A 13,742-nucleotide genomic window follows, 5' to 3' on the forward strand; every position below is an offset into this window, starting at 1 on the left:
ACAGAAGGTTGTCAAACGGGGACTGTTTTTTATTGCCAGTTGCCGTCTGCACCGGCTCTCTCACGCACTCGGCGCGCGCACTTTATGATTACATCAGGCTAAACCAGCTCGTTTATCATCTTACATCACATTACCTTGTGGCCCGCAGTTGTAGAGGGCAGATGGCAGCGCCGGCGCGGGCGTGTGCGTGCGCGCGCCCGTGCATGTAGGTGCCCGATCTCGGTCTCTGGAGGTGTAACCCGGCTCCGCGTGCCAAGCTGTGCCAAGTGCTCACAGCTGGCAGCGACCAAGCAGTTGGTCTCGCTGGACAAGTTGCCCCCTGCGCCAGGACAAACAGGAAACGAGCCCCGGGGCCTGGCAGGAAGCTGGCTCTGTGGCCAATAGGAAGTGAGGTGAGGAAGAGAACAGCTAGAAGAGGGAGGGTGGCAACAGAGGAGTTGTCAAATGAGTGTATTATGAGAGCTGGAAGGAGACTACAGGAAGAAAGATGAGATAGAGAACGAAGGATTCAGTGGGAGAAACCAGACAAAACCTCAAATTTGAGTTCATCGAGCAAGTTTCGATTTCTGAATAAAACATTTCCTTCCCTTGTTTTCTTTTTTTTTTTTTGTGCACCGTTCAAACCAAGAGGCTCTGTAATTATTCCTCTTTTCATCTACTTCTCTGTAATCTGTTTTTTGTTGTGTTCGTTTGCCGCTGTGTGTGTGTGTGTGTGTGTGCACTCAGTCCTGTGTGCGTGCTCCTTGGCTAGGCCTCTAAAACCCGTGATCCTTGCGCGCCGCGCCGTTCTGCCAGTTTGATCACAAAATGCCACTTTTCAGAGACCTTCTCATCTGTGTACTCTGTGTCTGTGTCTCGCAGACTTGGCTGCGTCAAATAAGTTCTCCTCTCCTACCAAGGTGAATGTCAGACCTGCTCTTTTCACAGCCGACGCTCTTCCTCTGAAGAGCTCGAGAATGTTATTTGGCAAAAGATTATTATGGAGGCGCATCTCTCACTGAAGTGAAGCCGAAGAGACTCCCGTTCACTGATGTGAAGTTCGCTGAGGCCTGAACTTCCAGAAATTCCCCAGGTTCTTATTTGTGAAGCATTTCTTCAGAGACACGGATCATGTCCCAGACATGTATTGTCAGCTGGTCCTTAGTGCGGAGGCAGAGCTCCAAACGTAATCACCAAGAGACTTTCCACAAGGAATTTTCACTGAGGCATGCATCCTATGAAAGTAATTAGCAATTCCTTCCTTTCATAGCAGGTCAGCTGTTGCAAGAAGTCGGTTGACTGTTAAAGGTGGCCTAATGGTCCCTTTTTAGTGAGGGGGGGTGTTTTTTATGTTGCCAAAACTCTTGCTAGTATGTTGGCGGATCAAATGAGTCATCTACAGGTTGTTAAATCTTCAGACATTCAACACACGGCTTTGATTATTTAATTCTTTAAACAGAGAATAAAAAGCTGTGTGGACTGCCTGACCATGAAAATGACTAATGACCAGCGCGTGGACTGTTTTAAGACTTTCATCCGTCTAAAGGCTGCAGTTGTTGTGAGCTTCAATTCCACCAGCGACCACAGGGGGCAGTGTTGCCTTGGAATCCAAGCCGTCCTGAGTCTAGAAGACCATGCCACTACATGGCCTCTCCTCCTTTTAGCCCTTCCTCTTGTGTGTCCTTGTTATTCTGATGAGCTATGCCCAATTCCAGTGCAACCACTAGACTCTTGGAAGCCGTCCCTTCTAATCTGCTCCTGAGTCAAGGCCTGGGATTGGAACTCGGCCCGACAGCAAGGTCTCAGCCGCGGCAGAAGACTGATTTGAGACTTTGGGATACTCAGGGTCTCCCTAAACGCCAAAGCAGTGGCACTTTAACCACCTTGTTAATCAGCAACGACACCACGCGAATTGCCGGTCAGCCTGTTCACAATTAATCTTTTCAACTGCAGATTTAACGCCCTGGCCGGTGCTCAGAGCTGCTGCATCCCACAGAGAGGCCCGCATTCATGCGACGTCACTGTCCTCCGCATCACCACAGAGGAGCTATCAAATTAAATAGTGACTCTAAATTGATCAGATGGTGGCTGCTTTTGTTCCTGCGCTGCGATAACAGCTGCTCCAGCACTACATTTAGGTCTGGTTGATTGTAGTTGACTTCTTCCGTGGCCTCAATTTAAGCCGAGGAGAAATATTATGAGTTTTCATCCCATCAGCTGTCTCCGACTCGTAATATTTTCTTGGTGGGTGACCTCTTCCTCTCTGGATATGTTTACACTTCTCAATGCTAACTGATTTTTATTTTTTTAGATCTCATTCCAAAAATTGGATTTCGCGAGATTATATCTCCGTGTGTTTGCACAAATAATGGCTGTTGTGTGTGGCCTGCGGCTGTATTACATTTTTCTCTTTTTGTACTGCGGTTCGAGAATGAAGTATGCTGACATCTAATCACAATGCGCCTCCTGACCACCTCCGTATCTGGTATTAAAGATCTGGTAGCCATGCGAACAAAATTAGATTTTTCGTACGTCTGGACTCGTTGATCTGTCCTGGTGTGATGGGATGAAAGGGCCTCGCTGAAATGAAGGGATTGTAGCCTCTCTCTCTCCAGATTTTGTCCGTTCTTACGTGACTTTGAGCGGACGAGACAGTGACGAGGGCGCACACACAGACACAGACACACACACGCACACGCACACGAACATACAGCCTAGTTGTTAGTAGCTCCGTAGTCATGGCCCGCTGTCAGCTCCCTGTCCGTCTGTCTGTCAGGCCGAGCATGCTCATTACAACCTTGACAACATTCCACTGGGGTTGCCAAGGATACCAAGCAGAGCTGCCAGGTCCTGTATGTATGTGCGAGCGTTTATTGGGAACTCACACAAATGCATACACAATTTTTTTGGCAATATGACCACACCAGAGAAGCACACACACTTTATCTTTGCTCTTTTTCATCTCTGGCTCCGGCTCCCTCTCTTTCTCTCTCTCTCTCTCTCTCTCTCTCTCTCTCTTTCTCTAGATCATTGTTAATCAGTCTCGTCCCATCTCCTCTCCACTGGCTGTCAGTGGCTTGTCAGAAGCCTGTCAAGAGCCCCTGCAGTCCGTCACACACTGCTGCCGTTAATGACATCTGATGACACCCATCGTTGAAGTCACCCGCCGGAGATGACTGGGGGACTCGGTGTGCTCGCAGCTTGGAAATAGTTCCTTTTGTTCGGTCTGCAGTGTGTTTAAGGAGATGTCCAAACCTAATTCTGCTCTACGTCTTTGCAGGCTCTTTATCCTTCACCTCACTCTTCTCAGCTTCGTTGTACTTATTTTAATAGCAACTTACGAATCACATTAAAAGTCATATTGCATCGTATCGTATCGTTTCCTAGCGCATCGCATCGTATCGTTTCCTAGCTCATCGTATCGTTTCCTAGCGTATCGTTTCGTTTTCTAGCGTATCGTTTCCTAGCGCATCGCATCGTATCGTTTCCTAGCTCATCGTATCGTTTCCTAGCGTATCGTTTCGTTTTCTAGCGTATAGTTTCCTAGCGCATCGTATCGTATCGTTTCCTAGCTCATCGTATCGTTTCCTAGCGTATCGTTTCCTAGCTCATCGTATCGTTTCCTAGCGTATCGTATCGTATCGTATCGTATCATTTCTTAGCGTATCATATCGTTCCATTTCCCAGAGTATTGTCTGACAAACAAAGATATATGATCATATAAACAAGTATTAAAGTAAAAAGCTGTAATAGAAAAATGAAGGGAACTCTTAAAGTTGGGACATGATTTTTGACTAGTAACTTAACTCCACCTAGTTCAAACAGAGAACCAAAGTTGCACAATTTCTTTTATTTTTCCTTTGTCTGCGATACAAAAAGAACACGTTATGCTTCGTTTGGAAAGACTGTGACTTTTTCCACAATATAAAAGGTTGAAGTGCCGTTTTAAAAAGCTGATAATCATTTACTGTCTTCCCACGTGCTGCCACGCCGTCTTCACTGCTTCACCCTCCTCTTTATTATTCCTGCGCTCCAGTCTGTCAGCGTCTTCGTTCCTTTCCATACATCTCTTTCATAAGCCACCCCCTTACCTCTTCCCTTTCTCCCACTCTCCTCATTGAATGTGTCCTTCCCTTGCACTTGTGACTTTCTTGTTCCCCTCTCTGAATGGTGGGCTTATGACTCAGCCCCCTGCTGTGCTGGGAGCCTTGAATGGCTCTCTATATCGCTCTCCTCCATTCTCCTTTCTCTGCTGTCTTTACTTTTAAGCGGAACTGTTGTGTTTTTTTTAGCCAGACACAGAATATGTAATGTGACTGTAATGGATATTCATGGTACATGTTTTTAAATAACGAGGGACACATTTTTAAAAGTAATCCCTGTGAGACAAAAGCTCAGGCTTCGGGCTGATGTTTTCACTACTTTTGTAACACGCTGACGTCAGCACATCACCGATTTCTTTACATGTGCCGCAGACAAAGCACGCCTACAAAGTGAGGCAGTACAGCAGCTCCCAGCCCCTCGAAAGGTTGCCCGGAAGTTGGCCAGTCAGACGCAAGCTCACTTTTAGGGAGCAGGTCTTAAAGAGAAAAGAGCAAAAACTCCTTGTTTCTGATAGATGCAGAGTGGAGTCCCAGACTGAAAATACAGAGCTGGAAGTGACCTCAATATGTCCCCCTTTAACTCTAATTCCTATTTTCTTTCACCTGTCTCTCTCCTTTCCACCTACTGCGCTGGATATTCCTCACTCTCTGTCACTCTCATTTTCTCTTCTCTAGAGGAGGAAGTGGAGAACTTTGACGTGTCCAGTCTCCAGGAAGAGGCTCTGAGGAACATCGAGGCTGACAGCTTCTGGTGCATGAGCAAACTGCTGGACGGCATCCAGGTAAGCATGTCTGTGTTAACAAGACGCAGCTTGTCCGAGAGCAAACCGCAAGATTTGATTTGTCCAGAATCGGATCAATACACATATCCAGATTATATGAAAATAGGGGGAGACTTCGTCATCACTTTGAGCTGAGATGGAAAGGAAGTGAAAGCCTGTCTGCACTGTCGTGTTGACGAGACATCACACTAATGTACGGAGACAGCTGGCTAGCTTGGGTTGGCCTCCTGGCGGGGACAGGCTGAATAAATCAGAATCCACACGCTTCACACAACTTCCGCAGCTTCATAACTAGAAATCACAGAGCTCACATCAGTGTGAAGTCTCCGTTCACACTGATGAAAAACTCTGTTTTATAGTCTCATTCTTCTTTCTGGATATACTACAAGATTCTCAGTCATCCGAGTCATGCTTGATATGTCCAAAACAAACGAAGCTAAAGCAAAGGCATCTGGAGTCTTGAAGACATTTCACCAATATTAAAAGTGCCATCTTCAGTTCTTAATGACTGGCGGGGAGTTTAGGACTTTATAAGGATCATTTTTGGTTGGTGCCTACTTGAAATTCACATAACCAAGGTGTGTTAACAATGAAATACTCACTTTGTTCAAATTAACTTGGGTCTTGTCCTGTTTCTTTTGTACAATGAGTGGTTCTCTAACAACCGTTAGTGGCCAAACTCAAATTCTCACCTTACACTTGACAACATTGCTGAATATGGCTGATATAATCAGCTATCATCTGCATAGAACTACTTTTTTGGTTAGTTCCAAATTCCTGTTCTTTTAGATGGGGATCAATATGCACCTTTCAGCCAACCTACACATGAAAAATACCACAAGCAGCAGACTAGCAACAGAAACAAGTGTGCTAGAAAGCAAAGTACAAGCTCGGCTCCTCTGTCACATCCATATCGCTGGCTAATCACAGTGCGGAGTGTGTGTGGATGTTGGATTGTCTGTTTTGGAAAGGGACAGATAATGGACGACACAAGCGCCAGGTATCTGACGGTGGGAGGGTGTGGGGGGACGGGGTTTACGACGCTATCTGACCATCCGACATGCTGTTAGGACAGGCCATAAATCCCACTTAATAACCCTTGTTCTCAGTTTTCACTAGTTATAGACCACAACTTTCAAAATTAATTGTGTCTTTCCACCACAGAGGCCCACATTTATGCCATGACTCGCTCCAAATCCTCTTCAGTGTGTGCATGAAATAACAGATAACCAAGTTTTATGCGCAGCATTGAAGTGGTCTTACATCCCTGTATGTTACAAAGCCAGCAGGACCTCTTGTGTAAGCAATATGTATGCAACAGCTTTTCTACGCGGCTTTCAGAAATGTGATTGTCTTGCATATTCTAAAGCAGGCCCGAGCGTCTGGAGAGCAGATAATTGCATACAGGCCGCGAGACCAAACTTCATTTTGTTTCATCATTTCTTTCCCGAAGCCTTTTTGCCCACCAGCTCTCTTAATCGACCTCACTCTCAGCGGTCATGGTTGAGCCATCTGTCAATTCCAAACGTGCCTGCCCGGGCTTGTGGTGGATTTGCCCTCAACAGCACCGCTGTTACTTAGTGTCCTCGATTTTCTGCCTCTGTTCGTTCTGTGGTGGCATTACGTTCTGAGGCAGCAGTTTTTTAGCATTTGCAATTGTGGTGTCGAAAAAAAGTCATAAATGGCAACATGTTTGCCACATTGTAATTTTTCCTGAGATACGGATAATACCAAAGCTGGGTTTATTGCCTGGATGTAACAGGTTGTCTCTGTGGTCATGTTTTGCATGTTTTAGCACAGCTACTCTAGTCATTGCTTCCTGGCAGTGCTTAAGAAACACCTGCCAAGTCTCCCCAGTCGGGTCAATGACCTTAATCTAAAGTAACACTTAGGAGAATAGCCACCGCAGTTAGTCTTTAAATGTATCGATTAGCCAATATGGTTATTGTTGTATGGAAATGAGTGTTTTAAGGGTAAAAGAAACATCCGGAAGCTTGGTAGGGACAAAAGAGAGCAACATGGTTTCTCTACATTTATGTTCTTTAATAGATCAGCCACAACCAAAAAAACAAACACCACCTAGGGAAGTGACTAAGACTGATGATCTTCTAACAATGTAATGTCCTTCTGGAAAACCTGAAGATTGTCGCAGACCAATCACACCCCCATGGCAACAGGAAGATGGTGTTCCTTGCTTCCTGATCCCATGTGTTCCCAGGCTAAGTGACGGCACCCAGCCATCCAATTGTTGTGTCGTGGTCCAGTCCTGATTGTCGCACTTTCGGGAGCAGGCGGGGGTCTATACAGACGCCCTGACTGGTTTGCAGCTAAGCAGCCCAGTACAAAGCAGAACCAGCGTTTAAGCTACAGTAGCTCGTCCGTTGGATTGGACCACACTGGCCAGCTTTCGCTCCCCGTGTGCATCAATGAGCCTTGGCCGCCCACGACTGTTGCTCACATCCCATAAGAACTGCAGGTTAGGAGATACTCTGACCCAGTCCTCTGGCCATCAAAATATTGGCCTTTGTCAAAGTTGCTTAAATCCTTCAACCTACCCATTTTACCTTCTTCTAAGAGATCAACTTTGAGGGCAATATCTCTTCGTTTCAGCCTAAATACCTCACCCACTTAGAGGTGCTGTGATAACCAGATAATCAGCAGAGGTTATGACCAGGTCATCGTAATGTTATGTCTTTAAGAATGTACTTAATAGTGCCTAGCCGAACGTAGCCAAAGGTAGTTAGTAGCAAGGAGCATGTGTAAAACGTGAACACCCATAAATAACCATCAGTTGGTCGGCTGTTCATTCAGGAAATTAATAGACGCTGTGCCTTGTTGGCCCTGAGAGAGCAAGACAGAAAGAAAGGGGAGCCCAAGAGCAGAGGAAGTAAGAGAGAAGAATGGACTGTGTCTCTGCGCATGCTTTTGTATGTGTGTGGGTGTTGTTTTTTTTTGTTTTGTCTCCGTGCTTGTGTTTGTTTGTGACCTTGTCTCCAAACTAATTATGTGCAATGCACCAGGGAAACCCCTCCCACCCCCACCCCCACCCCACCACTGATGCTTTCTAAACAATCTGACGGAGGCTGAGTGCCTCGGCACCATAATTAGTTGGCGATCCTTGCTCTGACCTCGTCTCAAACCCTCTCACATCCACTATCCACTATTACACTCAACCGAGGGCGCGAGGAATGGGTGGCCGGGGGTTAGCGGTGGAAGTCGGGGTCTGTCTGCTGCGCAATTACATTTGTGCGTTGCCGTTTAAGCACCTTGCTGGCGTCCACTCTTTTTTGAAGCGGTGTAAAATATTTAAAGACTTAAACAATGCAGAACAAACTTTTAAGTAGGATGTCTGAAAGCCTCTAAATGGTTGGGAAATTCCATGAAGAGAAATTTACCTCCTCCCATCCATCCATGAACCACAGCTGGTGTGCTTTTCTTGCAGTTTTATATAATTACCTGGTGTACAGTGGGAAAAAAATAAAGTTTTTTCCTTATCTTTTAATACAGTAAATTGGCCATTAGCTCCTGTTTTAGTGCTTCGCCACTATACTTCTCTCTCACCTAAAAGTGTACGGGGCTGTTTTGGCTGTCAATTCGGTTAAGCCGCTCCCCTAATGAGCTGCTGCTTTAATTGGCACCGCCGCAGCCCCCTCCTCTGAAGAGCAAGCTGGGTTGAAAGATAGGTTAGAGAGATCCAGGCGGGTTCTAATATCTGTTGACAAAATCAGACTAACTGGGTGATTTATTTCGTGAGGAACATGACTTCTCTTGTTAGTCTTCACAGTCGTGGAGTGCTAAAATGTCCCCTTTAATGACCGGGGACTATAAAAGCAACGTGATTGCTGTGAGTGAAATTATAGCAAGGACTGCACACATGTTGCTTTAGGGGACGGTGAGTGACAGTCTCATTGGTGAATGAATGAAGATGGACATTCATCTGATCTGGCGTGACCTTTGAGACACTGTTAAATGGACAAGAGCTTGTGTACGTGCCGGTTTACAGCAAAATAACAGCGCACAGCCCTCCACAGTCCATTTACACATCAAACGAGCAGCTCACATTTGCTCCTTTTAGGTCTGAATGATCAAAAAACATGGCTGAAAAACCTGAGCTACTTGACTACACGGGCGCACATTAGTCATCTTCAAATGGGACAGTGTTTATGAAGGCTCATAGTTATTCAGGCATATGATCTATTAAACATCAGCCATCATAATTCTTCAGAAATGTAATATATTTCAGTGACGGTTTGATGAAAAATAAATGAACTTAAAAAAATAAATAAATGGGGTTCCTACAGATCAGTACATTTACCCATTTGAGTCACAACTCTGTTAAGTTGACCCCCATGTTGCCCTAGTCTCTGCAGCAACCAATTAGTCTTGTACTGTGCTAAATTGGACAGCGCCTCCGGCTAACTTTACTAATTTAACTTGTTAAAATGGTTCCACATCTGCCGTTCCAATGAATTTAAATGAAACTGTCATCTCTGCCCAAGATCGCGTTGTTGATTTAAACGCGTCTTGTTAATCCCTGACCATGATATATTATTAATGCCTGCAATAAAAACAGTCATTCAAAGCTTTAGTAATTTAATCTTTGTCACATTCGCCGCGATATAAACACCTCCGAGCTGTTGGGCTCGCTGTGCAGCGGCTATGTGCCTTCCGTTGCGCAGCCAGCGAGCTTACCTGCCGTGCCCAGGGAGGGAAATGAAGTCAAAAAGTTTGAAAAGTCCATTATTCCGCCAGCACGCCCCCGAGGGCTCTCAGTTTTAAAGGCAGCAGATGAAAACCTGCCTTATATGCTAATTCTGCAGATATGCTTTTTACAGCAGGGGCTCTTAAATGTATTTTTCCAGCCCAGGACCTAAGTTTGAGAAATTTAATTTTGCCTTGGGAGCTGAACTTATTATATTTCAACAGTGGTCTTGACAAATGGGGGCGCCAACATGAAAATGTCTGTGACCCTCTTTTGGTTACACTGTCATGGTTTGACTTACTACTTCGTGGCGTGATACAGACTTGTTAGGAAATGCTCAGTTTATTCATCAGCCGTAGGTTTGTTACGTTTAATTTGACATTAGAGTTACTCTGGTTTATAGAGTGGTGAAAGTTTCTTACATATTTTCACCAATGACCCAACAGGAATAACAAGTGCCAGCAGTTTCAGTACTATTTTATGTACTGAAATAGGTACAGCTTGTCAGGTACTCTTAGTGGCAGTCTTGAATTTTCTTTTCGTGAATGTCTGTTAAGCTGCTACCTGTCACCAAATAACATAACAAAATGGTGACTGAGCCTCTGATCCACTGAGGAAATTATAGGAAAGTCCTTCCAGTTACAATATTCAGAAGAGTGTGTCTGTGGAGACATTACCGCTCAAAATCACAGTCTGTGCGCAGTAAGTGACCATAATAAATCAGTCAGAAGTTATCTGTCTGCTGGTGACAGCTAAGTTTAACGGACTGACGATTTCACAAAGGGCGCTTCTCAATTTCACTTGTGAAGCATCATCACTCGTTGCCAAACTACTGCTCCAATTCAAAGTTCGCGTTTGACCAAATGCAGTCAGAATGCCTGGATGTGCTCTTGCTTCGTCCGTTTTGTGGAGGACCCGTCAGAAGGTAGCTTGGGACAGGTACGCTATAGTTCCAATTACAGAATGAGCGTACCGCATCCTCCTGTCTGTACTTCAGAGTTGAACTTGTCAGGACTGAACTACCAAACCGTCACATAGGTGCCACCAACCCCATATACGTGAACCTTCTGCAGCTAGGTAGCCAACAGAATCACCGAACAGCATTTAATTAATGTAAAATCCACAAAGATTACACGGTCAACAACTCCCTCTTTTGCCGCCGCACGTCTGAGCTACCTCCAGCCCCATCCTTGGAGCGTGAGCCAGTCTGAATCTGTCCACTCATTGTCAAGGCAACCATCTGTTTTTCGCGACGCCCGCCAAAGACGGGGTCTCCCTAGAGTGGGAACAGGGGTCCGAGGAACGACGTTTAGCAGACGGCAGCCAGACCAAACCAGACGCCATGTCCTGTTCCGGTTTCCCCAAGGGTCCCCCTACTGTCACCTCGGGCTGTCACTCAATCCGCTTCCCACGCGCACACAGAAGGAGTGATCCGCCAGCTGGTGTGTTCTGCGTGTGTGACGCTTGACAGTATGTTTGTATACGTGTTTGTACTGCCTGTGTTTTGTGTATTTAGCCAGTGTTGGGGAACAACTTTGACTTAACACCCACACTTCCATGTCTAACTGAAGTTATACATACTTATCCTGTGGATCCCTCATTCTACGGCAGGTTAAGCAGCATCATGTTTACTAAGATAGCTTACATGCAGGTCACTGAATATGGGGGCAGTAACAGCTGCTGGAGAAAAGAGGTGAGGATAAAGGCTGAGCCTGGAAAATCAGGCAGAGGAAGGATGGATGGATGGATACATTGATGGAATATGAATGGCAGAAAGAAATGAGTGTGTCCTGTTATGCTGGATAAGAACCTTGGCAGCAGGTCGGCAAGTGCTGTTGATTACATCGGTGGTCATGTAAGGCTGGTTAGGTTTCTTTATATAGCCCAGCTTCTGCACTGAGGCAGTCTCAAAGTATACTGAAGAGCCAAAACATTATGACCGAAGCCTCTGCAAATCTGACTTGATCGAGCACATCCCCCAACACCTTGTTACTGCTCCATAGGTCGACCCTTCTGCTGTTAGTAGATAGTCTCCACTGCTCAAAGAGAGCACTGCATGGACATGTGGTGTTATTAAGAAATAATAATCATTGTTCTCTTCATCAGTGAGTGATCATAACGTAGACTAGTCTCTGTACTTTTAGCTGACTGCACCTGTACTTCATGCAATAAGATGTTCCTTTATATTGAAAGCAATGTTCTGTTTCTGTGTTCAGCTCTGATCTAATTGTGCTAGAAACATGCACTTGGGTAGCAGTACATGCATTTACATTCACTTGAGTTGCCAGGTTACGGCTTGCTTTCTCCACTGACCTGATTTTTCAAATGGCGTATATATAAGAAGCACGTTCTTCGTAATTGGTTCAGGTAATTAGAGAAACCTAGTTTCTCCAGCTTGAGAATACAGGATGTCTTGGCGATGCGTATAGGTAATTAGGTTTCTAATAGGCTTCATCAGCCTCTCATCTCTTTCACCGTCACCCAGCCCCCAATGTATCTGTGTATCAGATATACATGTAGGGAAAACACATATAAACACCGATCAGGCATATTGTGTAGGTCTCCCTTGTGCCTCCAAAACAGTTGTGACTCATCACAGAATGGACATTGGCCTTCTGAGGGTGTCCTGTAGTGTTTTGACCAGTCTTCTATATTGTACTAGACCTTCTGTCCCAGTAATAAAACTGATACTTTACCTTTAGCAGTATGGTACTATAGAGAATTCTTTTTTCCCATATCAAAAAGAAGCATCCAAACTTGAAATGCAAGCAGTTGTACAAGAAGTCTTTTTTTTTTTTTTTCTCACTTCTCACTCTCAAGTGATTAGTAAAGCTGAGAAAGTGCCAGATTTTATTTATTTTTTTTGGTAGATGAGTCCAAAGACATGCTAGAGGCATGACTTCAAGGATGCCATGGTTGGCTGGTCAACCTGTCCTCCCAGACTTTCCTCTAGTGCCTCTAGTTATTTTTCTCCACCAAAATATCTTAACACTGTGCGGTTTGGATTAACATGCATTTCCATGTCATTTCGTACAGATACACACACAGCTTTGGTCTACTCGCATTACTCTCTAGTGTCACCAGAGGTTTTGCTCATGCTATAGCATATAATCTCAACATGGCTGGAATGGACTGGAACAATCTTTGGGAGAGACATTCATGTTTCCCAGACCTTTGTGATCCCTTGACATTTCCTCTAGTGCTGCCATAAAGTTGACAGTTTTGGTTGGTAGACAGCGTCTCAACAACTGTTTGACAAGATTGGCGTGGCATTTAGGACAGACATTCATAAGCTTGTCAGGAAGAACTTCCTTGTAAAGTTTCCCACTCCCTTTTCCTCTGCTACTCCTACTGCTACGCTATCGTTGGGCCAAACTTTAAAATGGTCAACTTTTTCCATTTAAATAATCAGCACGGTTTTCATTTAAACAGATATCCATATACAGTTTTAGAAAATGGTGATAGAGCCTCTGACCGACTATTGAAAGTACATAAAAGTCCTTGTAGTTAAAGAATTGCAAATTGGGGGCATTACCATGCAGAATCCCAAGTTGCTGACGCATGTTCCGTCAGACAGACTTTTCCAGAAAGGATAGGTGGATTTAATGCTGTAGACTTGCTGCTCAACCTACCTGTGTGTGAAATGATATACGCTCTGCTAGAGAGTAAAGGCTACTTTTATGGAGGTGGCCCAGGTGTCAACTGATGGACGATACTGTTTGGATCCCTGGGAAGTGAAGTCCAAAAGCACCTCCAGTTACCTCCTATTTCAATTCAATTCAATTTCTTTTACACAGCATCAATAACTATACAAATTGTCTTGAGACACCAGGCCTGGAACCAATTAGTGCCACCAAAGAGAACTAAACCCTCTCTACCACTTTAACTCAAAACTCCCCAGTGCGGTGTAGTCTCACCAAGCCGTTGGCATGACTGCATTTTCTCAGTCGTTTTTGATGGGCTGTGCTATGAACACATTTCAGCTGGTGCCAAAATATAATTTGAGTTTGATGCCGATCCATACCTCCCACAGATTATTACTTACTAGCCCTCACTTTAGTCTAGTTCCACCAGCTGGATGAATTGCACTGCTGTGCCTCAAATTTCTGCTCTCCCTACCTTTTTCTTGGAGCTGCCAATACAAATTTAGGTTTCCGGCCCTCACAATCAAGGCCA

At 44.9% G+C, this 13,742-nt stretch overlaps 1 protein-coding gene across 3 annotated transcripts in view; it reads left to right on the forward strand.

The window, feature by feature from the left end:
- tbc1d22a (TBC1 domain family, member 22a) overlaps positions 1-13,742 on the forward strand; it is a 135,657-nt gene that overhangs the window by 68,908 nt on the left and 53,007 nt on the right. For all 3 annotated transcript variants that reach the window (XM_084573231.1, XM_084573230.1, XM_084573232.1), the window contains exon 10: positions 4,758-4,864. In XM_084573231.1, the coding sequence (XP_084429357.1) occupies positions 4,758-4,864 (107 nt within the window). The remainder of the gene's footprint in view (positions 1-4,757; positions 4,865-13,742) is intronic.

Source organism: Chelon labrosus (assembly GCF_963514085.1).
Source record: "Chelon labrosus genome assembly, chromosome: 23".
NCBI lineage: Eukaryota > Metazoa > Chordata > Actinopteri > Mugiliformes > Mugilidae > Chelon > Chelon labrosus.